At 43.5% G+C, this 26,314-nt stretch overlaps 1 protein-coding gene across 7 annotated transcripts; it reads right to left on the reverse strand.

Moving 5' to 3' along the window:
* Positions 1 to 407: 407 nt before the first annotated feature.
* On the reverse strand, positions 408 to 24,367 carry Hao2 (hydroxyacid oxidase 2). 7 transcript variants are annotated; one of them, XM_038311814.1, is made up of 9 exons: positions 22,735 to 22,859; positions 18,575 to 18,718; positions 15,268 to 15,406; positions 14,069 to 14,220; positions 12,880 to 13,163; positions 11,185 to 11,394; positions 2,811 to 2,969; positions 2,432 to 2,501; positions 408 to 1,225 (listed from the first exon to the last, which is right to left on the reverse strand). In XM_038311814.1, the coding sequence occupies exons 3-9, from the start codon at positions 15,396 to 15,398 to the stop codon at positions 1,170 to 1,172; spliced, it is 1,062 nt and encodes a 353-aa protein (XP_038167742.1). In that variant the 5' UTR covers positions 15,399 to 15,406; positions 18,575 to 18,718; positions 22,735 to 22,859; the 3' UTR covers positions 408 to 1,169. The 7 variants fall into 7 exon arrangements, with proteins under 7 accessions (XP_038167742.1, XP_038167744.1, XP_038167741.1 ...); XM_038311816.1 differs by lacking the exons at positions 18,575 to 18,718; positions 22,735 to 22,859 and adding an exon at positions 24,241 to 24,367; XM_038311813.1 differs by lacking the exon at positions 18,575 to 18,718 and having other exon boundaries at positions 22,735 to 22,867.
* Between the last annotated feature and the right edge of the window lie 1,947 nt (positions 24,368 to 26,314).

Consider the following 26,314-nt stretch of genomic DNA (forward strand, 5'->3'; position numbering starts at 1 on the left):
AGTAATTAAGAAAATCCTTCCAAGACATGGTTACAGGCTAATCTGATTGAAGGAGTTCTTCAGCTGGCATTCCCTCTTCCAAGAGGACTCTCGGTCTTTGTCAAGTTGACGGCTGATGTTAACTATGGCAATCACGGAGGCAGATTAGTACTGAGGCATTCTTATTCTCAGATGATGAGAATGGTGGAGCTAAAGTTATGGGGGTGTAAATGGGGGATAGGGAAAGATATGGTGCCTGGCACACAGTTCCATGATACAGAAAACACTGGTCCAAAAAGGCATCAAAGGAGTCTGGGGCTGTAGAGCATCTTAAAGAAGAGCAAAGCCCGTCTAGACGTGGCCATATCCTCCAGGAAATGGGTGAGGCTGGTTTGGGTAGCAGACTTTAATCTTTACAATTATCTTACGTCTATAAACTTTATTGAAAAGGTGTACATTCATTTGACAAAACTAATATGGCCAGAATAAAGATATTGGTGAAGGACTGGAATAGTTCATTTTAGCTTAGTCACAGAGTCTTGAAAATGAGTTTCAAAATCTTCCTTTTGCTTTTTTTTTTTTTTTTGGAGGCCAGTTACTAACTAGATGGACATTAGGAAATAGATCATAAAATTTCCATAATGTCCTGCATCAGAACCTTGAATAATTCAAACATTCCTTTGGTCTCTGCTGTTTTATGTTTCAGACTTTGACTATATGGATTAAAGTTTAAAAATTCCCAATATGTCTTGCAGGATGAAATGAGTAAAAGTACATCATGGTAACCGTTTCCTTTTGAACATATATCGTTATTTTAATTGATACATAGTAATTGCACACAATTATTGTAATTATGGTACAGCAGAGCATTTTAATAATGTATAATGTACATAATAATCAGATGAAGATAACTTGCATGTCACATCAGACTTAACTATCTCCTTTCTTGCTGTTACGTGGCTATTTCACATAGTCAATTAACTGTTGTCAACTGTAGGTATTCTGTAGAATATTAGATGTTATTCCTTCATCCACATACACTATGGTGGGAGCTGTTATCTTTTCTCCATTCCTCTATATTTTTGAGGATACAGGGCTCAAACTCCCAGATTGGATGGGGCCAAAGGAGAAAAGCCTTGCATACCACGTTGAGGTCTTGTCTTCCCCTTGTAGGCAATCTCAGTAGTTCTTTATAATCTGGAAAAGCGAATCAGGTCCGGACTGATCTCAGCGACTGACCGGCAGCCTGAAAGAATCATGTAGTGAGCCTGCTGCCAGGCAGGTGAGCGGGCTTAGTTGGGCGAGGACCCCGGATGCAGATCTGATGGTCTGGGTTCGCATCCCACAGAAGAGCTGGAGAGAAGCAGCTGCCAAGAATTGTCCTTTCCCCTACCTGCTCCTGCACATCCTCTCTCCCCTGTGTGTGTGTGTGTGTGTGTGTGTGTGTGTGTGTGTCTGGGTCTCTCTCACTGTCTCTGTCTCCCCCACGTGTGCCTGTATGCATGCATGTATGTCTGTGTGTCTGTGTTTCTCTCTCTGTCACAGTTCAACAGCTCATTGCTCTTTCTCCATAGGCATGGGATATGCAGCAGCTACAAGCCTTTAATCTTTGTGCTTATCTTGCTAAAGTGTTATTCATATTGAATAAGTACTGGAATTCTCGTTGTATGGTTGCAGTGGGAATCAATGATCTCAAGTTGCTCATAGTTTACACATAACCAGATCAAAATGTAAGACGACCACACACACACACACACACAATCTCTATTTTAACACCAAAAACCTAACAGCATACACTAGCCATCTTTGATCTTTAGCTCAGTTCTAAAGGTGGGTATACTTAGACCGTATGTACTGGTCTGGGAGGAAGAATAGACTCAAGGATACTGTAGCAGTTCGGGTGAGTATCCTATATACCAATTGCCTCCTAGAGAAGTTTCTGTCAAGGAAAGAGCATTCTTTATTTAAGACCTTAATTAGTATGTAGCATAAAGACTAGAGCTGGCTTCCACATAGGGATTGAGAAAGAATCTAGATAGCAAGGCCAGCATGGTGGTTTGGGGAGCTGCGAGAAAGAGCATCAAGCAGTCCCTGGTGATGGCAAGCCTGAAAGACTTTAGGAAGAGGCTGTGTGGTACTGAACTTGATGTAGCCACCTTCACCTCCATCCATATGTGCCACAAAAAATGTACCCACAGAGAGATAATTTTCCTAAAAGATGTTAGGAAACGGTTAACTTTCACACCAGAGGTGAGAGCCTTAGACAGCCACAGAGGGAACTAATTTAGCAACTGACCATGACCTACAGACCAGCACAGTGTTTCCACTGCCAGAGAGCAACCCCGCCCCACTAATTTCTTTGTAGAATGTTTCTACCCTCTTCTTCCTTAAGGACAACTACAGAACCAAGGCAGGGTTAAGCAGAGTGAAGGATTTCGAACAGAATACGTACCTGAAAGGGCCATGGAAGTGTGGAACTCTGCTTTTAAAATATTTAAAACTTCCAGAACACCATGTTCACCCTGAAAAGTAGGAGGGGAGAGACAGAGCTTTGGTAGAACGTTCTGACCGCCTGTTGGGGGCAAACTGTGTGCATGCATGGTCAGCACTGTTGCAGGGAGGATAGAATCAATGAAAGCAGAATTCTGTAGAGACTAAAAGAAAACAAAGCGGGAAAGGAAGGGTGAGGGATGATGAAGTCTGTGGAACACTGCAAAGGCCTGAAGGGGAGGTGACCTGAAACTCTGTTGCAAGCGTCTTCACTGGAAGTCGGGTTGCAGAAACCCATGGGAATGAATGCCAAGTTCAGAATCTCTTGCTAGCAATCCTACCTTGTAGGTAAGGCCCCAAAGGATTGGTCTTCCGAGAAAAATGCACTTAGCCCCAAGGGCCAGTGCCTTCAGCACATCATTGCCGGTTCGAACCCCACCATCCATGTACACTTCAACTCTCCCTTTGACAGCAGCCACCACTTCCATCAGGGCATCGATCTGAGAAAGAAAGACACACGGATTCAGGTGAATCTGCTTAGCTTCTCGTGGCATTGGGAGATGAATGTCCACCCAAAGTAGGGGAGGACCAGGCCATCCAAGCAAACTCTAAGTCCTTCTCTGTTTTCTCCAACTGTGCTTGCAGTTTCCTGAGGCCTGGAGCCTCCTGAAGACCAGATGAGAGTCCCCCACTGTCCCTGTGTAGAAGGAGCGGCGGGCTGCGTCCAGCCACCCGGCTAGCTTTACCCAAAATAATTACACAGAAACTGTATTCTTTTAAATACTGCCTAGCCCATTAATTTCAGCCTCTTACTCACATCTTGATTAACCCATATTTAGTAATCCGTGTAGCACCATGAGGTGGATCGCTTACCAGGAGAGATCTTAACCTGCGTCCATCTCTGAGAGGAGAGGCATGGCGACTCACTATGGGGACTGCCTGAAGTGTCTCCCTAACTCTGCTTCCTTTCTCCCACAATTCTGTTCTGTCTACTCCGCCTACCTAATTTTCTGTCTCTTAAAGGGCCAGGGCAGTTTCTTTATTAATAATGAAAGTAACACATAGACACTCCTCCATCATCCCTGCAGCCATTTCTATCTCCCCTCCAGTCTAGCTTCTGACTTCTAGCAATCCTCTCCGGGTTGGACGATTTGCTTGGTTCCTGGTTATACACTCGGGGCCGTCTTCCCAGTCATAGGATTCACTTGGCCCTAGGGAACCCGTTATCCTTTAGATTCCTTCTCTCATTTCTGTTTCTAAGATGTCAGAGTCAGAGATGTCCTCTGCTGCTTGGACACCAAGTCTTTTTATTTTTTTAGAAGAATAAATATGACCAGACCCTGACAGTGTGAAAGGAAGCCATCAAAAACTGCTCGAGTCTGAGCAGAGACATAATTTTAAAAAAATGAATGAAATAACTCTGACCTTTGATGTTGGTATGGAGGGAGCACAGGATGTATGTTAGACCTACGTAATAACTTAAGAAAACTCATGTCCAGGTATGATCTGGAATATTTTTATGATGCTGTAGAAAAGGAAATAAGCATATTTATAAAATCCCCTCTAGACCTCCGCAGCAGAGCAGCTGATAGTAATTGAGAAGTAGAGCTCAGAAGCCAAGAGAGAGAGCGCCTGGAAACCCAGAACTCAGGAAGCAGAGACGAAGAGAACCAGGAATTCAGGGTCAGCCTGGGCTACATAAGATTCTCAGAAGAACAAAAATAGGGCCTGTGAGATGTTTCAGCAGGTGAAGGCATTTGTTGCACTCACCCATAGTCATCGACACAGGTGAGCATGCACACACATACACATATACACACAGGTGAGCCTGCACACACTCACACATACACACAGGTGAGCATGCACACAAACACACAGACACAGGTAAGCATGCACATACATGCACACACACGGGTGAGCACACACACACATACACATATACACACAGGTGAACATGCACACACAGGTGAGCAAACACACATATAAACACATACACACAGATGAGCATACACACATAAACACACGTACACACAGGTGAGCATGCACACACACATGCACATACAAAAGATGAGCATGTACACACAGACACAGGTGAACATAGACACATACACACACATACACACAGGTGAGCAAACACTAAATAAATAAATAAATGTAAAAACTAAATTAAAAAGCGAATACATGAAATAATAACAGTAGAAACTGATTTTAGCCTAGGGTGTAGAATAGTCCATTTTTAATGTTAGAACAGGTCATTTACTGAATTTCTCTGAAAATGTGTCTTGATTCCAAGAGGAAGCACAAAGACAGTGTTTTCTTTTTTTTTTGGTGGGGGGAGAAAAGGGTTTATATGGCTTACATTTATTTTTCTTTATTGTTTTTATTGAGCTATACATTTTCCTCAGCTCCCCTCCCTTCCTCTCCTCTCCCCTTCTACTCTCTCCTGTGACTACCAGGCTCCCAGTTTACTCAGGAGATCTTGTCTTTTTCTCCTTCCTATGTAGATTCATGTATGTCTCTTTTAGAGTCTTCTTTGTTGTCTAGGTTCTCTGGAGTTGTGAATTGTAGGCTGGTTTTTCTTTGCTTTATGTCTAAAAGCCACTTATTAGTGAATACATATTACATTTCTCTTTCTGGGTCTGGATTACCTCACTCAATATGTTTTTTTCTAGATTCATTCATTTGCTTTCAAATTTCAAGATGTCATTATTTTTTACTGCTATGTAGTACTCCATTGTGAACATGTACCACGTTTTCTTTATTCATTCTTTGGCTGAGGGGCATCTAGGTTGTTTCCAGGTTCTGGGTATTACAAATAATACTGTTATGAACTTAGTTGAGCACATGTCCTTGTGGTATGATTGAACATCTTTTAGGTATATATCCAACAGTAGTATTGCTGGGTTTGAGGTAGATTATTTCCTAATTTTCTGAGAAATTGCCATACTGATTTCTGTTGCGGGAGCTCCTTCTGCTCCTTCAGCCAATAGCCGCTGAGATACCAGCCCATTGGGGCGTGGTCTCTCTTTTTAAAAATGTGGCCACTTCCCTCCGCTCGCTCTCTGGCTTCCTGCTCGGCTTCTGATGACTAGGCTCCCTTCCTGATTGTGTAGAGGGCTGTTGTCTGGGACGGTGATCTGTAAGTTTTTCCCCTTTAAATAAATAACCATTCTATTAATCATAATTCCAAACTGGTGTGGGATTGTTTGTGATTTACGCCATCATCCGGCACCCAGCGTTTGGTTTTAGGACCCCTCCTTTCCCCGCTCGGCTGCCTGCCGCCAGCGCGGCTTGGTGCGAGCCCTCCCTCCCTCAGGGTTTAGGGACATTATTTAAGGGTTAATTATAATTAGTATATGGTTGAGGGTTTGGGGGTTGGGGGAGGAATTTTATAAGCTCAGGGATCTTTTTGAAAAAAAAAAGAGGGATAATTGGATGATGGGATAATAGATTTGTAATTGTGTGTTACTGTTTTTAGACAAATAATTTGGTATCAATTCTTGTATATTGATACAAAGTTAAATTATATTGACTATTGTATGCATACATGTTTCTACCTCTGTTTAAAACATTTATGTATTGATATATATATTGTATTTACCATATTGCATTGTATATTTGTACATTGTTTATATTTGGAGGTTATATTGTCCTCATTTATTGCACAGTTGTTTATTGTCTTAGTCTTTAAGTTAGATAGGTATTGAGAATTATATAGATCAGTAGTCATCTATGTTTGTCATTTATAATTAGACTAATCAGGTTCGTTAGATAAATAGAGATTATACTCAGAATAGATAGATAATCTTCAACCTCTTCAAAGAGCTGTAAAAAATGGCCTTTAATTTAACTCAGAATTCCATGGTAGACAAATAATTTGGTAGTGAGACACAATTGCTCCTGGCAACACCAATCTATTCCCAAGAGAATGTTGAGCACCAAAGACACTCCACGTGGAGCCTTTCTTCTTGGCAGAACTGGCCTTTGGGCAAAGAAATGCCCATACCTCAACCACTGACAGATACAGATCATCCATAAATGGATAAAACAGGACTGTCATATCCTGCCAAGACAGGGTAAGATAGTTCTGAAAAGTTTCTTGCCTTTAAAAATGGTATGTCAGTTACGTTAGGCCTTAGCCAAAGTTGGTTGCTTCAAAGCTGCAAACGTGACTTTGGGTGATTGTCCAGGTAGCTAGTTGTCTCTGTGATTTGTTACATGTTTTAAAAGTTGTTTAAATGCACTTCCTAATTACTCAGGTAACATTATTTTCCTTCTCAGATCTTCGATGGGGTTGAAGACTATATAAATGTAGTTACTTTCCTCTCATGACTTGACCAAGTTATTTATTATACAAGACTTAAGCTAGTTGGAATAGGATATTTATGCTTATTGTATATAATTTCATAGTAGGTTTAGAACTCTCTTACTTAAACAAAAGGGGGAGGTGTTGCGGGAGCTCCTTCTGCTCCTTCAGCCAATAGCTGCTGAGATACCAGCCCATTGGGGCGTGGTCTCTCTTTTTAAAAATGCGGCCACTTCCCTCTGCTGGCTCTCTGGCTTCCGGCTCCGCTTCTGACGACTAGGCTCCCTTCCTGATTGCGTAGAGGGCTGTTGTCTGGGACGGTGATCTGTAAGTTTTTCCCCTTTAAATAAATAACCATTCTATTAATCATAATTCCAAACTGGTGTGGGATTGTTTGTGATTTACGCCATCAGATTTCCAAAGCAGCTGTACCAGTTTGTACTCACATAAGCAATACAGGAGTGTTCCCTTTACCCCACATCCTCTCCAGCATAAGTTGTCATCAATGCTTTTGATCTTGGCCATTCTGATAGACGTAAGATGGAATCTCAGAGTTGTTTTGATTTACATTTCTCTGATGGCTAAGGATGTTGAGCATTTCCTTATGTGACTTTCAGTCATTTGAGATTTGTCTGTTGAGAGTTCCCTGTTTGGCACAAGGACAGTGGTGTTCTACGGAGATTCACAGAACAGGAACTCATCTCTTTGAAGTATTTTCTTTTTCAGAGGCAATTGTGAGGGGACTTGCTCAGGCTTCTTGATGAGACAGAAGTGTTGATAATGTTAAAATCCAAAGCTACATTCTGGTCCTTAACCTGATCTCCTTGTTGGCTCAGCACTCTTGGCTTGAGTCACTGCTCAGAGAGAGGAGTGTTATCTCAGGGCAATCTCTGTGGAGGTTTTGGCTTGGTTAGTTGCGTCAAATGCTTTGCTCATTGAAAGTCAATATATGAGGGGAAATGGTAAAAAGCAGATACCAACCCCACCCATTATTAACAATGAAGCTCAATTCACTTGGCCAGTGGGCCAGATTTGTATGCCAGATCCTGGAAGTGAAGGGCCCATTTCCAGTCCCCTGCTCCCTTCATCTTCTCCTGACTTGAAAGGCACAGCTACACCTCTCAATCCAGCTTCACTGAGAGGCCCAGCAGAGTGAGCCTTTCTCCACACAGGCCTGGCATCCCACTGTTCTCAATAGGCAGGGCCTGCTAGGGAAGGAGTGATGGGCAGATAAAGTCACTCAGCTCCGCAAACCCCAGAGCCCAGCTAGAGCTGCTTTGGGATTCCCCAGTCTTAGACACTATCTTCTAAAGAATTAATCAAGGACACACTTAAGGTTTTAAGTGTGTTCGATGTATTGTTTAGAATATTTTAAAAAAATGAAGTCAGATATAGTGGCGCATGCCTGCAATTCCCACACTCAGGAAACAGGTGAGAAGGCAAAGAATCCAAAGCTAATATGGGCTACATGGTGCAACCTTATCTCAATCAAACAACAAACAAACCAAACAAAAAGAAACAAAGTAGGAACTACTGGAATCAATGCAGATGTTCAACTATAAGGGGTTGATTATATAAACTGTCCATTCATGATACAACATTAAAAAGAAGAGAGGCTTATGAATAAAAGTGCATGCCTAATACAAGGGCAACTGAATAGAAGGAAATTATGAAACATATTCCTATGTATATATATTTTAAAGCAAAAGATCTATTTTATTAGTAAGTATCAAAAAATTAACACCAATGATTGTGATGAAATTAGGGGCGGGTTTTTTGTGTGTTTATATTTTTATTTTACTGGAAACAAAGTCTATGAAGAGAAGAAAGTGAAAGTCACTTGATGAAACCACTATAAATTCCATATTTTCAAATTCTATTCCTTCTACTCATGGAGATTTACAACAGTTTTAACTAACATTTCCTTAGTCTCATTTATTTTGCATATAACTTTAGAGCCATTTTAATTTTGATTCAATTCTGCTTTTCCGGAGACAAAACCAGAATAGCACCAATTTAAGAAATCAAATTCCGGTCTATCCTTTCTCACACTGCATCAATGGTCATACATCTATTTATTTTTTCTTAATTTTTTTTATCCATTTTATATACCAACCACAATTCCTCCCTCTCTCTCACCTCCCCCAGCCCACTCCCCCACTCACTCCTCAACCTGACAGAGGGTTGATCTCCAAAATACATAAAGAACTCAAGAAACTAGACATAAAAAATACCAAACAATCCTATTTAAAAGCAGAGTACAGATCTAAACAGAGAAATCTCAACAGAAGTGTGGAGACCCCAAAAGGTGAGCCTATTCCACCCTGTCTGAAAGCAGAAGAGTTGGAGCTGATTTTTGCTCTCAACGTTATTAACAACAGGTGTGGCTACAAACGAGCGATTCTGGCCTAGGGTGTGGCTAATTAGTATTTTGAGTGTTCAATAGATCTGCTCCACTTGGACCAAAGGATGGCGAATTCAAGACTATTCCTTGCTTCATGCTCATGAAGCCTGTTGCCTCCCTCCCTCCCTCCCTCTCTCCCTCCCTCCCTCCCTCCCTCCCATTTTGGAGTGAAATATACAAGCATGTGGGATAAACGAGGCGAGTATTCCCTGAGTTCAGTGTTCACCGAGTGACCCTCCTGATGCCGGCCTTTGTGTTTCTTGCTTATCTCTATTCCTCTTACCCTAATGTTTCTAATCCTCAAGCTCCTACCCTGGAATGCACCAACCAGCTGCAGCTAGGACCACAGCAGAAGTCACCCCACAAAGGTGGCTCCCAACATAGAAGGATCTCAAATGGCTGAAAGACATTTAAGAAACGGTTCAGCATCCTTACTAGGGAAATGCAAATCAAAATGACTCTGAGATACATACAAAATGACCCTGACAGGTCTTATACCTGTCAGAATAGCTAAGATCAAAAACACTGATGACAGTCTAGGATGGAGAGGATGTGGACTCAGGGGAACACTCCTCCTGTGCTATGAGTCTAAACTGGTACAGGCACTTTGGAAATCAGTATGGCGGTTTCTCAGAAAATTGGGAATCAATCTACTTCAAGACCCAGAAATCCCTTACTTGGGCATATAGCCAAAGGATGCGCAATCATACCACAATGACACTTGCTCAACGATGTTCATAGCAGCATTATTCATGATAACCAGAACCTGAAAACAACCTAGATGCCCCTCAACCAGAGAATGGATAAAGAAAATGTGGTACATTTACACAAAGGAGTATTACTCAGCTGTTAAAAACAATGACGTTATGACATTTTCAGGCAAATGGATAGAACTAGAAAAAAAAAAATCACCCTGAATGAGGTAACCCAGGTTCAGAAAAAAAAAATGGTGTGTACTGGCTCATAAGTGGATACTAGATGTAAAGCAAAAGATAACCAAGGCAACAACAACCCACAGCTCCAGAGAAGCTAGGTAGCAAGGAGGACCCTAAGAGGGACACACTGATCGTCCAGGGAGGGAGAAAGAGATGAGATCTCCTGGGTATACTGGGGACTGGGATGGAGGTAAAGGGGGAAGGACGGGAGATAAAAAGATGTGGGAATGGGATGGTTGGTTGGGGTTGGGATGGAGTGGGAGGGCAATGAAAGATATCTTGATAGGGTTGTTTTTTTTAAAAAATTATTTCTTTTTGTTCATGGATGTTTTTATAAGAGGTAAAAGGAATTGGGGAGGAAAAAGTTTTCCTTCTGTTGAATGAGAAGTGCCTTTGGGGAAAAGAGCGTAAATAGATCTTCCAGGAGAAATTAACAGCTGATCTCCATTTAAAGACTCCTCTCCTACTTCCCTTTCCTCCGTTCAGTACTCTTGAGCACCATGCAGAACAGACACATTTGTGGGCTAGTGTAAGCTGCTAGAGATTTGCATAAAGGATTCGTCAGTGTGCTATGCACTAGCGAATCGGTACATTTCAGATCCATGTTGAAAAACACTTTTGCGTCCATGTGAGGTGCTGCTCCTTCCTACATTGTGTCAGATAGGAAATCTTGAGATGTCTATAAAGCCATGAGGACACATTTAATCGGATCACTGCTTTAATCGGATCACTGCTGGCCGAAGACAGGGGCGTCAATGCCTTTGGAACATCTCCTTTGCTATTGTGAACTTCACACGTTAGCTGATGTCTGTAAACTCCTGTATCCTAACTGTAAAATTAGAATATATCTATTTTGCAGCAGTGCCACAGAATGGAGGTATATGACACATACAATTTGCAAAACTAGTCATGTGCACATTAGGCTGTTATTAGTTATTATCCATCCTTCAAATCTATAGGCACTAGCCCTGATAAGGGAGGACAATGTGCAGCAGCAGATTTAGTAGGGGGCTTTGGTGTAGCCATGCATAGAGCATTCAGACACACCCCTCGGAAATCACCCTACTTACTGAAGCAGGAACCTCGTCAAGCTGCCTCCCACCATGGTTGGAAACAATGATGCCTTGGACGCTGTGTTTCACTGCTAACTCTGCATCCTCTTTTGTCAAAATCCCCTTGAGGATAATGGGCAATCGAGTTATACTCTGAATCGAGGAGAGGTCATGCCAGCAGAAAGATGTACTTGGGAAAGACGTGGGGGCAGGGCACGTGGAATTTCTCTGCAGGGAACGGGAAGGTGAATGTTAGTCCCAAACGCTCACACCACGGGAGCCTCTCAGAAGATGAGCGCACTTGGAACAATATTATTTGTATTTGTTTTTTTCTTATTTATTTATTTTTAATTAAAAAAATCTCCGTCTCCTCCCCGCCTCCTATTTCCCTGTATTTGTAAGCTATGAGACCTGAGCAAAGCTATCCAGCTCTGGTTCTAGTTCCTTCCTCTCACAAAAGTTGTATAAAGAAATTCTGCCTCAATGACTTGTTCACTGACCATTAATCAATGTCTTTGCTTGATAATTATTTTCGGATTTGGAGACACAATGACAGATAAGACAAATCTATACTTTAAAAGGGTGCAGAGTTTAGTATGTGAGAAAAAAACAGTATGGGTCATTTTAACATCTTTCTGTCCTCTCTCTCTCTCTCTGTGTCTGTCTCTGTCTCTCTCTGTCTCTGTCTCTGTCTCTCTCTCATTCTCATTGGTTTTTTTTTGACACAGGGTTTCTCATGTAACAGCTCTGGTTGTCCTGGAACTTGCTTTGTAGACCAGACTGTCCTCAAAATTCCAGATATTTGCCCATCTCTCCTCCTGAGTGCTGGGATTAAAGGTGTGCACCACCACTGCCCAGAGACTGACATTTTATGGTTGAGCTAAGAAAACTAATAAAACCAAAGCAATAAGAACCTTAAACTAGGCATTGCCTTTTATCTGGCCTTGGATTTCAGTATTTAGTAGATTTCCTTAAATTTTGATGTGTCTCTTGATCCAAGGACACCCAGAGGAATAATAGCTGCCCACAGGCTGAAAAGGCCCTTATTACTGTGGCCCTGATTTTCACTATCAAAGGCATGACATTTTTTTTGATAGTTAGAATGTAATGAAGGAAGTGGCCCTTGTTGTCCTTAATTGAGAGGCTTCCAAAAGATGTGCTTCAGTACCCTGATGCTTCTGGAGGAGTTTTAAGTTTTCAAGGCAGCAGATTGGGGTCCCAGCTGTCTGGACTAGCTAGCTAGCTGTGCACCTGTGCTGCGGGGGTCCACTCCCAAGAGTCACTTTGTCTGTCTATTCCGTGCAAATACACGAAATAGAAAATATTAGATGAATACTTTAGTGTGCTCTCCAGTTCCTGCACAACTCTCTAAGACTCCACCCCTCCACCAATCTCCCAATCAGGCCTAGTTGAACATCTTTGATGGCAGCCTGAACAGCTTCAGGGATGCGCATTTGGTCTTCAGTTCTGCCTGGAAGCTGTGGGCAGCTAAAACCAGGTACCAGCTCTCTAACTGCTCCCCTCCTGCTCCCCCACAACAAGGCAGGTATGGAAAAATATTCATGGAAAAGAAGGCAGGAGGGAGAAAAGAAGAGAGGGGTGAGGGAAGGAAGGAGGGAAGGAGGAGGAAAAAAAGGGAGGGACAATAAGGGGTTCTTCTTATTCTAAACATTGCTTAGAAGAAATGCCCTCCGGGACTGATAGCTTTCTCACCTCTTCAGGTGATCGGAGGTCCATCCGCATTAAGTTTGCCGCTAAATTTAGTTGGTTTCTTATGTCCTGTCGCCTTTTGGCAACTACTGGTACATCTACAGTGATCACCAAAGCTTTGAAACCCAGGGCTTCTACTCTCCGAATCAGCTGTTTGTTGAGCTCCCAATCTGACTGTACGTAGAGCTGGAACCATCGGAGGCCTCTGGGGGCAGCTGCAACAATGTCTTCCAGGGGACAGCTGGCATAAGTGCTGGTGATGTAGCAGATGTTGGCTTCCTGAGCAGCTGCAAAGCAGGGGGTGGGACCCAGTTTGGAAAGCAGAGTTGTCTGAACTAGCCTCTGGCCAGACTTCCCCAGAGTAGAGAGACTGCCCCATTCATTCTACTTCCCCACAGGATTTGGGTCAATGGAGAGGCCTGGTGTTGTGTTCTTTTCTGCATAAGCTGCTCTGTAAATCTTGTTCATGATAATGAGGATTTTCTAACAGGAGACGTCATTGAATCCCCCAAAGCTGCCCTTGGGTGTGTTACACCCTTCAAGGAGGAAAGCAAAGCTCCTAGGAATCCCTTCGTAGAAGGGAGACGATTTAGACATGGGAAGATGCTCCACAGCGGAAATCCTGTGCTTTGTAGCGGAAGACACGCCTATCTGAGAGGGAGAAGACTCAGCCCCCACTCCTCCTCTTCCATGTGGCTTTGTTTGTCAAATAGAAAGGTATTAAGTCACATCATGGTCACTGAACTATTCTCTCTCCATTCCTGCTGTCTTCATTTCAGGGTGTCTCCCCGGTAGGGTTATCTTACTATGAAGGTATATCACTGGCCAAAGAATTGGGTCTAATCAAAAATTAATGCCAATGCATGTATTTTTACAATCTACATGCAATGTTATGCAATGGCTTAAGCAATTCCTTTGCTATCTTTTTTTGTTTTTTTGGTTTTTTTTGAAGACAGGGTTTCTTTGTATAGCTTTGGCACACTCTGAAGACCAGGCTGGCCTTGAACTCACAGAGAGTCTCCTGTTTCTTACTCCCAAGAGCTGGGATCAAAGACATTTTCCACTTAATTCCAACAAGATTGATGCCCCTAAGGCCTTTTTGTGAGAAGTTTTGATGCTCCCTGCCACTTCTCTGGGTGAGTCCCCCCGCCCCCCAGTCTCTTGTGGCCTCCTGGAAAGGGATGATTCCTACCTCTGGCTGTGCTCATCTCTCCATCTGGCCAGGCAATAGAGTGAAAAGCTGTGGGAGAGATGCAGATGGGGGCCTGGATCTCCTGCCCTTGAATTGTGGTCCTGGTGTCCACCACTGACACATCTCTCAGGTATCGGGGGCAGAGGCGGATTCTGCACTAGACAATGAGGTGGATTATTCTCTAGCATGGCGATGCTTCCTGCAGCTGGGACCCTGATTCCCAATGCAGGCCTAAGCAGACTTGGAGCTTAGAGCTTGGTGGGATCAGTGGGCCGGTCTTAAATAAGCAGATGTAGGCTCAGGAGGAGACTAATTGCCAGGCAACCATTTCCCCCACATTAACCCAGTAACTCCTGAGCTGTCATTGAACCAGAGTCCCCCTTAGCCTGTCTTGCTCTGTTAGAGTCCTGTTTCTGTGGCTGGTTTGCCACTCAGTGCTTAGATACTTAATTCAGTCTTTATCAGCAAAGACTAGACAGAGAAAGAAAAGGAAGGAATTTTAGGCATCACTGGAAAGAAACATAAGGCAATTTTAATTAAAAGCGTCCAAATCCTAGAAAACAATCATGTCGTCATCCTCCCCCCTCCCCCCATCCTGCCACCCAGGAGACTAATTCGTTTGACTTATATACTGCTTTAAGGAAGGTAGGTTAATTCACAAATGATATCTAAAACATTGTTTTATGGCAAATGGAAACTTGTCTGTAGCTATTGTCCATTGACATACACTCCTGCCCTTGGTTTGCAAGTCCAGTTCTCACTGGAAGCAATCTTCCATCATCCCTAGACAGCCCTTGATCTTATTTTCTCCAAACTTGAGACCTTGTCCATCCTTCACATTTTCATCCTCCAAGGCGTGGAGGTTTTAGGAGCTCGAGAGGGCTGGAACTACATGCAGGTTTCCCTGCTGGGCACGCTGGCTGGTCCTGTTCCATTTTGACATGTTACAAAGTTGCTGGCAGGCAGAGAACTGATAACTCACTTCCCCTAGCTGTAAGACAGATTCTCTCCAGAAAACGTCTCTCCTCCCCCCCTCCCGCTCCCTACGCCTCATCCCCACACCACAATAAACCAGCACAGAAGCCAGCCGAGTTCCTGTATATGCTGTGTTGCTAAAGACAGACACTAGAATGGTCATCATCTAGGGAGCTCTCCAGCAAAACACATTAGGGTGACAATAGAAAGGGCAAAGGGAAGACCTTTTAAATGCTGCGATGTTGTCCTTGCATGTGATGCCCTCATCAGCTGCTCCTTCAATAAAGTCCCACGATGACTTCGACAGCTGCTCGCGTGCGTGTGCCCTAAAGTCTGCCAAGCACACGAAAGACATTTCTGGACCTTCGAAAGACAAAGCCCGAACAAACCCAGTGAGATCATGTTGGCCATAAAAGGGAGGCTAAAGGGGGATCAGAGTGTGAAGCTGTCTAGATGTAACATCTGTAGTTTGGTGTTCTTTAACTGCATGTCTTTACTGCTGAACCCCCCCCAACCGGAAGACCTCCATTCTCTCAGGGCCACTCCCAACACCCTATTATTCGTTCTTCTAAATGTCTACCATGGCTGACATGGAGATTGTATTGAGATTGTCTCACATCTTAAGAGATTACCACCCTCTTCCAAGAGTCTCGTGCCTCCTCATCTCCTTCCAGGTGGCTGGGGTGTTCCTGAAACGGAAGTTTCTTTGCACTCCGGGTGTCTCCAGGTGCCCATTTCACCTCACTTGCCCTGACCAGGAACTGCCTACTAACAGCCCGACTAGCTTCACGTCTCAGTAGCCTTGATTTTACTTGGCATTTACATCACTGAAAACTCCGGTCTTAGCTGATATCAAGTGAGAACTTCCAGGAATCCCAGGATAGCTGAATTACCCAAGGTGTGGCCAACCTGATGAAAGCCATTGACTCTGGTTACTTCTTGCCTGGGTGATTAGACATGTTGCTCAAGTGTCACCACCTTCTACCTCTTTGCCAAGGAGACATTTTGCTCCCGTTTATTACCGTCAATGATCTGAACCCTGCAAACAGCACATGGTACTTCTTATAAAAACACACAGGAGGGGTGGAGAGTGCAGAGTTTAGGGGGCACCAGTAACTACTTCAATAGGAGCAAGGGCAGTGAGATCAGTGACCGCTAAGATGCTGAGACTCTGAGGTTGGTCGCAGCATCCGGGGCTCTCAAGTGAGAAGATTCTAGAAGGAAAGGAGGGGAAAGGTGAACTTGAAAGCTCTAGCCAACCCTAGTGCGGGACACAACGGTGTAAAAATTACCCCAAGCCTAAAAGCAGAAACCAAAGGACTTTTAAGTTATAGGCTGAGGGGAAGGTATACTTCTCAGAGACTCACTTTTCAACCAGAATGGCAAAGGACCAATAAGGCAGATGAAAATGTGGGGTGCTGAATACCTTGGCTTGGGTAGAAATGAGGCAGAAATGGCCCGAGGGCAATCGAAGTGAGGAAAAAGCCCAGGAAAGTCCAACAGAGAAGTACCGCCTAATTCCTACCTAAGGGGCTGAAGAGAAGTTTCGTGAAAAGACCAGGGTCTCAGGGAAGTGGAAGCGTTAGGTGGAGGTTAGGGAGAGGCACTGGCCTTCAGAGAGCTTTGCATAGATGACCTTGTCAGTGGATGGGTGGGAAGCTACTTAGCATGAGTTAATCCGACAAAATTCAGCAGCCCTGGTTAACTCACCCCTACCTACCTCACTCACTGGTGTATCAAACGAGCAAACAAAAACAGTCCAGAAACCCTAGGCCGATGAATTACTCATTAACACCTAACTATCTTGCATGTTCTTGTTCGTAATTCTGTGTTCATAGAAAAGTGAAGATAGCAGCCCCCTAGAATGTTATTGCTTAGAAGACCTGCTTTCAAGGTTAGGTCTTGGTTTATGGCTAGCTAGAAGCTTTCTATATCAGCAAGGCCTGATGGGAGAGATTTAGTGTATCTGAACTGTTTTTACAATGATTTGTGCTAAACACCTGCTTTCCTTCTAGGACCCTACGACTTTGGAACGGAAGGTGATCATATGACTAGCCCCCAACATGAGCCTGTAGGCAGATCCCTAGCGCATCTCATCGTGGCGTTAGAAGATTCAATGCACTTTTTGGATCTTTATACTCGTTTTATTTTTTTTTTCAGGCCTTTCCCTGTCCTAACTTCCCTTTGCTTCTTTTCACTAAAACAACCCAAATCATCAACTCTTTGCTGAGTTCTGTGCATTTTCCTGGTGAATCCACTGATCTACGTACTGTACCTCTTGGCTTTAGGATAGTACAGCACCGAATTACTGTGTAAACTGAAAATTGCCTCAATTTAGAATCCCTCTGTGAGCCATGTCTCTGCTTTGATGGGGGTAAAATTTCAGCAGATTTTGACGGTTGGCATCTTGCATATTAAATGCCTATGGCTGTGTTCTTGTGAACATATCTAGCATAGAAACTGCACAGAACTGGAGTATAATCCAAGAGAAGCAATTCTGTTACCTGTCCATAGTACGGTGATTATGGAATTTGAAAGCTGTTTGACAATAACACATTTGTCTCAGCATCCTTCGGTGTAACCAAAGCTGCCTATTTTCACATACCCTTCTGATTTTTCCGTCTACTAGGATCTGCCAACATCTCTGTTGAGGAGACAGAGGCATTAAAGCTAAAGTGATGTGGGAGGGTCTTCTGTTTGAGTTGATTTCATTGGCTAATAAAGAAACTGCCTGGCCCATTAGCTACAGCCTCTTACTGGCTAACTCTCACATTTTGATTAACCCATATTTAGTAATGTGTGTAGCACCATGAGGGTTGGCATACTGGGAAGATTCTAGCCTACGTCCATCTTGGGTCAGAGCTTTATTGCATCTGACTCACTTCCCTTCTTCCCAGCATCCTGTTCTGTCTACTCCACCTACCTATGTTCTGACCTATCAGGCCAAGCAGTTTCTTTATTAATTAACCAATGAAATAATCAGATAGATAGAAGACACACCTATATCACTAAGGGGCTATTGATCTCTTTCTTTTGGATTCAGACAGACTGACGCTCAGAAAATAGGAAACTTGTGGATGATTAGACAGTAAAATAGTACAGGGAAGGACTTGGGAACTGTATCTCCTGTTAGTCCCCCAAAAAGAGATGCTCGCTTCCAATTCAACAGTAAAGAGCAACATTGTCATTATAGTATTTTAAGATATGAATTTAGTGTAAAATAAATTACATGTTAAATTACATTTAAGAAAATGTTGGAGTCATAAAAATGCAATTATTCATTTTTCTTTTTATGACATATGTCAAGGTTGGTAGAGTGCTGAGTCCATTATTCTTATTAAAAGAACAATGGAAGGTTTACAGTTGAAGGGGATCCAGCATACTGTGCCATCCAAAGCTTTCCCCAAACTTGAGAAAGAACTTCGTGTGATGTTTCTGCGTGTTGTAATCTGTGTCCCACCCGAGCTGAAACCAGAAGCTGAAGGGAGGGTTCTAGTCCCCTAGTGATTCCTCGGTGTGCATTTCCTCTACCTCATTCACAAGCTTCGCTTCAGTTCTCTTCCATTCTGATTGTCCTGAGAAGCAGGCCGGGCACGAGGAGAGCCTTCGCACACAGATCTCATAGCATGTGAGGAGTAGTTATGGGGACTTTATCACCTCGAGCTTCTTCAAGCTCTTTCAGGATTGAAAATTGGAGAGAAACAATTCAGAAATGAGTGAAACATGAAAATCCAAGAGCAAGGATGTACAGGGTACCTGCTGCTTGGTTTGATGTTCAAACACTGATCCCTAACCCAAGATGCCAACTGGAGCTGACTCTCCTGAAGAGGAAGACCTTGTTTCTTTAGGGTGATAATGGGAGCTGATCCACATCCTAGACCATGTGTCTTTTGCCTCTGGGAACTGAGTCAATCATCCTCTGAAGATTTTATGAATTGTTGTTACTTGAGACACTGTGGAGTGTCAGATTTTGCATTTGGATGGAAAACTCTGAGGTTCTCTGTGGGGAACAAGGTTAGAATCATGGGGGCGCTGAGAGACATGGGGTGAGAGAGTGGAGGGGAACAGTTTACCTCACTGAAGACTTCTTTGGTAATTCAGGAACTGTCCTTCAAGGTCCTTTGGCCTGGTCTCTTGGAATTTAGAATTTAGGCCAAGATTTAGAATGTCAAAGATAAAATCAAGGCTGCAGTTTGGAAGATTATAGGGTCCAAGGTTGGCTAAAACTCTGTCCCAACCTCAAGGATAGATGTTGCAAAAGGCAGGGTGATCTTCAAAGCCTTTGCCCACAGCAGTTATCTTGTAAAAGAGCAGCAATAAATTCATGGATGAGTTATTTAGGGAGAAGATAGCAGAATGGGGCTCTGCATGCTTTCAGTGCAAGGGGCCTATGACTGAGGGCTTCATCCCTTGGGGAAACAGCCTGGGTCATAAGATCACAAGGGATAATAGCCCTGGGACTAGGCAGAGGAAGCCTCAGGACAGGCAAAACAGGAGAGGGAACTAACAGAATGACTGGATAAGTAACAGGTCTGCCCTCAGAGTAATAACGGCGAAGGAGTGTTCCAGCACAGGGGGGGCTTTGAGAAACAGAATGTCGCATTTGTTTGAGAATGAGGATACAGAGGTATCTGTTAAGTCAGTGGTTTCAGACAGCATAGAAGCAGTCCTGTTTGAATCTCTGGGCCCTCATGTTAAAGGCACAGGACCCTCTCAGGCCATGATGCTCATTCATTTGTTTCCTAAGACGGTACTTTCTCCTCTTTGTCCCAGTGACCCTCAACCACGCTCATTGTCTTGTACTTCTTCTCTGTCACGTCACTTCCTTTCTTGTCCCGTGACCATGTGCTGCCTCAGAGAGTATGCTATCTGGGTGTTTCTGAATTCTCTCTGCACTGGTGCGAGGAACTCACTGATCACACTTGTGTTCCGCTCTAGGGGCTTGCATATCACAACTCTGGGACACGCTCAACCCAGAGCCCTGGAACAACTCTTAGAGGCATCTCGGCAGTTCTTACTTTCCTTTCTGTTAACTTCTCCTTCCCTCTGTGGTGTCAGCAATTAAGATTGCTGTTCTCCGCAATCAACATTCGTGAGAAATAAAATAAATGATGTATAAACTAATTTTTATAGTTTCCCGTGTGGAATAATGACCACCAACACGACAACCTTGCTTTGTAGCATTTTGTATTGCGACTATGCCCATTTTCAGAAACTTTGTTAATCAAGTGGGTGTTTTCTGTCACTTAGACTCCAATCACTATTTTAACATCATTTTGTCTATGGGAAAATTATGTTCTGAGCGCCAAAGGAATATCTTCCAAGTAGAGTGTTGATGCCCAGGTGTGTTGTTAGCTGTTTGCTTCCTATAGGTGTTCGAGACGCTGATAGAGTATTTAGGGTGGGGAGGGGATTTCCTGATTCAGTTAAGCAGTGAGAGAATTGTATTGTGTGTTTGGAACAACGTGATGGTTTCCTTACAACAACAAAAACAACAACAACAACAAGATGTTGACAATACGTTGCAGCGGTTTGCCTAGTGCTCCATGACACTCAGCACACCGTGTGAGTAGCTAAGTGTTTCAATCCTTTTTGCCATTCTCAAAAGAAAATATTATTACCCTCCATTTTGCAAGTGAGAGAAAGAGCAAAAGACTTCATACAGAACCACATACCTAGCAGCTTGTTCTACTTCAGTTACCTGGCTGCTGATCACTATGGAAAGAAGAAAATGTCTGTTGCCAAAGAGCGGTTGATAGTGAAGGCGTTGGCGAATACCTTAGTTGTACACATACGCTTTATGTACACTTCAGGTAACTCACTGATTAGATATTTGAAATGCCGTAGTCATAGACAGCATCTCACTTCGCCTGCCAACGTCACAACTCTACCGGGAAATAGAAAGCTACTAGATAAGCAAACAAGTTGCCAAGTTACCAACTAAACAAAAACACTCATGCGGCTCCATCTCAACACCTTACAAAACGTTCTTCCGCGTGTCACAGCGTTTGATGCTCACGATACAGCGTGATGTAAGAGTTTAATTGCAGATCTCAAAAACTGACTTTCTCCTCTTGTCCTTGAAGCCACATGGAACAGCTAACGGAGGAAACAGGGCACCTGCTGTTCAGCATGCGGTGAGGTGATCTTGGTCGATTCTCACAAACTCAAGCCGCTGGGAACAGTGTCCTCAGTGACCCCATGAGATCACTGTCTAGCCTCTATTTGCTCAGGTGTGCAAACAGACAGAAGTTACACAAGTGGTTTCTCTTCATCATAGATTGAGGAGTTAGAAATCCCAAATGCTCCAAAACCTAAAACTGACAGCCAACATGATGCCCTTCCATTCCCGATGTCACACAGGGGCACGCAGGTCAAACCACAATGTACGAAATGACCTTCAGACTATGAATGAGGTACAAGTGAATTTTGTTTTTAGATCTGACATTCACCCCCAGGGTGTCCTATAATGCATACACTAATATTCCACTGGTGTATTTCTATCACTTACTGCTCCCTAGACTAGTAACATTTCCCAGTTGTTTAAGAATAGTTGGGATTATATAGCCTTTTCTGCCCAACAGGCTTGGTGTGGGCATGACTTGTGCTAGGTCGCTGGTAAGATTCAGTACACTTCTTTTCTGCTGCTACAGACAGCCACGAAGGGGCCCCGTCTTCCATAAGCCACAGCTTTGAGATAAAGGCAGCTTGGGTTTCCAAATCTCTATTTGGAAAGGGGCAACCTTGTGTGTCAGATAATTTTAAATGAACAAATATGTATTATTTGTACATACACATTTTTGTGTTATTTCTAAGTACTGGGAATTAAATTGAAAAACTGTAGTTTTTCTCTCTCAGCTCTCAAGACATTCACAGTCAAGGTTGAAGATGGGAGTCAGTATTTCATCTCAGCTTACTGGCATGATTTAGAGATTGATATGAGTTCTTTCCTAGGGGAGGCTACTGGAAATATGGGGGAAATCTCCATTACTTCTCAAAAGGGACCTCAGGTGATGGCCGCTATCACTTGTACAAGTTCCAGCAGTGACTGAGGTATAAAATCAGGACATCACTATCCTCCTCAGGGTTCTAATGAGAACGGAAGGATTTTGTAGAATGCAGAATTACAGACTGATTCCCAGTCAAAGCTTTGGGAGATTGCATTCCGGGAGGTACAGAAGAACACGAAAACCCCCTTTCCTTTTGATCTGTTCCCCGAGTCCTCAGTTCCACTCAACTGTTGGCTATCTATATGCCGATACTACCCTGTCCTGGTTCCTGTTCTTTCCAGTTCTTCCCAGATTGATCTGTAGATTCATTTGGGAGCTGAGTGCAATTCAAACAAGCCAGTCTTGTTACTGTGTGGCCAATGTTCCATGTCCTAAGCACATCTAAGGACAAGGACCTTATGGGTTATCAGAACCTTTTATGTGAACATACTTTGATTGATTTGTCCCTAGGGTACATACACATTCTACCGTCTCCAAGTTTAAATTAACCAGACTGAACCTTTTCTGCCCACAGACTCTTTGGTGCTACAGCTTCCTCTGGCAATGCCACCTATCTCCATGTTCTGCTCATTGCCAAGCTCTCAATATGCCTCCCGCAAATGCCAACCCTAGGTAGAATCTCACCTGCTATTCTGTCTTCTCCCCAGGTTCCAAGCACATAGACAATAACCCAAGACAAACCTGATCCTAAGGTCTTCCGATAACCAGGAATAGCGGTATGGAGAGGTAGCCATGCAGAGCCTGGTATGGTGGCTCACTGCCCAGTGCAGGGGTAAAGGATATTCAAGGATAAATATTAACCTTTTGGTGAAACAGTTATCAGGGAAATACTAAATAACTAGTCCAGATCAAAGTTGACTTTGACATGATCTCGAGTGGTTTTGTAATGTTTGCTCCCCAAACTAGTTGTTTGCCAGTGTTCCAAGGATCCTGAAATTTGTTGTAAGATTGACCTTTGAGATAAAGTTTGCTTGTTTGCTTTCAAGCACCTGTTCACAGAGATGGTTAGTGGAAAGATAGGGGTGATTGCAGGGAGAGGCTTTTAAAAAACCCTGCACTGGAAAAAGGAGGCCTTTGCCTGGGAGGTGATAGGCAGATAGGAGAGCGGATAATAGCTTCCCATGGGCAGGAAGGTAGTGAGGATCCAGGACGGGACAACAGAAGAACAGTGTTGAACTCTACATACTGAGCCAGACAATCAAACTAATGCAGGAGTCAGGGCAGAATCATGTGTGGACAACATGACTCGGTGAAGCAGGATGACAGATAAGAAGAGGAAAGGAAACTATATTCAGAAAAGAAAGGCTGATTCCCTCAGAACAGTCCTTTTTTTTGGGGGGGGGGGTTCCTTCAAGATTTATTGATTTATTAACTTATCGATTCTCCCGGTCCTCCCTCTCTTCTTCCACCCCAGTTGTTATGAGCTGTTCTTGTATCACAGCAGATGTGCCACTTTAAGTGGTTACAATATACCAGACACATTCTATGAAATGTTTTATTTGATTGCCTCACCAGGTACGTGGTTGCTTTCCCCATTTCACAGAACAATGGATGAGGTTAATTAACCTGCTCATAACCGTCTACCAGTGTTGGGGTTAATCTTGACCCTCATCTTGATGGGATTTAGGGTCACCTGGGCAATACCGTTCTGGGTGTACATGTATATGGGTGCTTTCAGAGAAGCTTAAGTGACATGAACGGATCTGGCCAGAAGGCTGGAGATCTGTGACCTCAGACTCAGTCAAACAGGAAAAACAAGTCGGATGTAGTGGCTCCTGCCTGCAATGTAGGTAATCCAATGGCCAAGGCAGGTAGGTTGTCAGAAGTTCAGGGCCAGCCTGGATGGTATAGTTAGGTCAAGGTTTGTATAGCAACAGTGTAAAGCCCTGTTCAAACCGAAGAAAGCAGAACAGAACAAAACCAAACCAAGGGGGAGAGAGAGAGAGAGAGAGAGAGAGAGAGAGAGAGAGAGAGAGAGAGAGAGAGAGAGAGAGAGAGAACGCCAGCATTCACCATTTTGTTTCCTGACTGTGGATACAGTGTTACCAGCCACCTTCTGCTGCCACCATAATGGAATGTAACCCCCTTTAGAGAGTGATCCCAAACAAAGTCTCCCTTCCTTACATTGTTTCTGTCAAAGAGTGACGGACACAAACACTAGTAAGCAAAATTGGGCGCTAAACCTACCTTGCTCCTACACACAGCCATAGCAAAGCTTCAAGATCTTCTGATGGTCGTGGCAGTGAGACCTGACCCTCTTCTGCCTCTGCAGTGTGAGAGAAAAAGAAACATCTCCCGCAGGCTCTTCCAAACTGTCCCTACTTTCCCTGCTTTCCCCTTTATCCACTTGGAGAGTAAATGATAACTTTCTGACCACTAGATGGCAATCCTATCTTAAAAATGCTTTCAAAGCAGCCTGCTTTTAATCTGGGAATTTCTTTTCCACAGCAATTTCAACCTTTGGTAAAGAGCTCTTAAGTATACCGGCGGTCGGCTCTGATATTACCTGGACTGTAGGCAGTGTTTTGATTGACATCTCCCATTACATCATGGACCACAGTCTTCTGTTCCATAAAGCAGCTTATGGAAAGATGTTTTTGTTTTGTTTTGTTTTAATAAAAAGGTTTATTTATTATGTAGTGTTTTGCCTGCATGCATGCCTACATGCCAGAAGAGGGCACCAGATCTCATTCTAGATGACTGTGAGCCACCATATATGTGGCTGCTGAGGCTTGAACTTAGGACTTCTGGAAGAGCAGCCATTGCGTTCAACCTCTGAGCCTTCTCTCCAGCCTGGGAAGATGACACTTAAGCTTCAATTTATATCACATGTTTAGTGACTTTTACACGTTACGTGTATTCTTTGTTGTCTCATTTCTTCATGACATTTTTTGCACTGTGATGAGAAGGGTTCCAGTTTGTTTTATTTCTACTGCGGGGAAGAAAGTGTTCATTCTGGCTTCACAAATTCTAATCCATAGCTGAGGGATGCTAAGGCAGGAACCTGGAGACAGGACCCGAAGGAGTAGCCACAGGGAAGTGCTGCTTACTGACTTGCTCCTCGTGGTTTGCTTGCCCTGATTTATGAATACAGCATAGAACCATCTGTCCTCAGGGGATTGGGTCCTCCTACCTCAGTCATTCATCAAGAAAATGCCACACAGTCTTGCCTAGAGGCCAACCTGACAGAGATGTTTTCTCAACTGAGTCTCTCTTCTCAGACGACTCTAGCTTGTGTCAAAAATCTAACTGGCATAAGAAGCAAATGAGCAGATGTATGTAAGTACTGGTAGCAGATAGAAAAGAGGGAGTTCTCATGGGAGACTCCCAAATTTGAACTATTTACCATCCTAGAACTCTTAGGAATAGGGTCATTGAACTGAGCCAAGGGCCATCCTTCTTCCAAGATGGAACATTTTTTTTTTAAATATTTATTTATTATGTGTACAATATTCTGTCTGTGTGTATACCTGCAGGCCAGAAGAGGGCACCAGACCCCATTACAGATGGTTGTGAGCCACCATGTGGTTGCTGGGAATTGAACTCAGGACCTTTGGAAGAGCAGGCAGTGCTCTTAACCTCTGAGCCATCTCTCCAGCCCCAAGATGGAACATTTTATATCAGTATCCAGTGCCTTTACCTAAAGGAATTAATCTTAGTGGCTAGCTATATGGTCACAGATAGAGCCATTTGAAGTGGCAGCTCGACAATACCTCTTAAGTTCTAGAGAACTGGTCCATGGCAAAACGAGCCAGTCTTGGATCCATCTGGGTTCTACAGACAGAGTCAATAGGATTTGAGTGTGCTTAGGATGCAACCAAGAAGTGGTGTTTGTCTTTTTCAGGCAGCCATTACTACCTGTTGAGCAACGTAGTTTGAGTGATGAGGAGATGCATCCTAAGCAGTTGTGACCCAGGCAGGAAACAGTTGCCCATCATGAAATGCTGGAGTCCTGGGCAATTCAATAAATATGGATGAGGGACCGTCTGGTCCTCATGATCTTTCTGCTTCTGTTCTATGGTGTGTCTCGCTTGAGATAGATTTGCAAGTTAGGATGAACTCTGGACTTGGTTGCGCATGCCTTAAGGCCACGAGGCTTAGAGTGACACTTGATCTTTGAAGGCAACCAGTCATGGAATAGGGCTAAAGTCACATCAAGAGACGTTTGCATAGTTCTGATCCCATTAGGGGCTATGAACCTTCAACTGTGGCTATGCTATCAGTAGAGCCAGAGGCATGGCATGAGCTACAAGGACATATG

Source organism: Arvicola amphibius, chromosome 14 (assembly GCF_903992535.2).
Source record: "Arvicola amphibius chromosome 14, mArvAmp1.2, whole genome shotgun sequence".
Taxonomy (NCBI): Eukaryota; Metazoa; Chordata; class Mammalia; order Rodentia; family Cricetidae; genus Arvicola; species Arvicola amphibius.

Excerpts from the sequence above, each read along its gene's own strand:
- Hao2 (XM_038311816.1), bottom strand. The coding sequence starts at position 15,398 with ATGTCTTTCGTGTGCTTGGCAGACTTTAGGGCACACGCACGCGAGCAG. Across the intron at positions 14,221-15,267 it reads AACATCGCAGCATTTAAAAG|AATCCGCCTCTGCCCCCGAT; the intron begins GTCTTCCCTTTG and ends TGTCTAGTGCAG. Across the intron at positions 1,226-2,431 it reads CACTTCCATGGCCCTTTCAG|GCTGCCGGTCAGTCGCTGAG; the intron begins GTACGTATTCTG and ends TGATTCTTTCAG.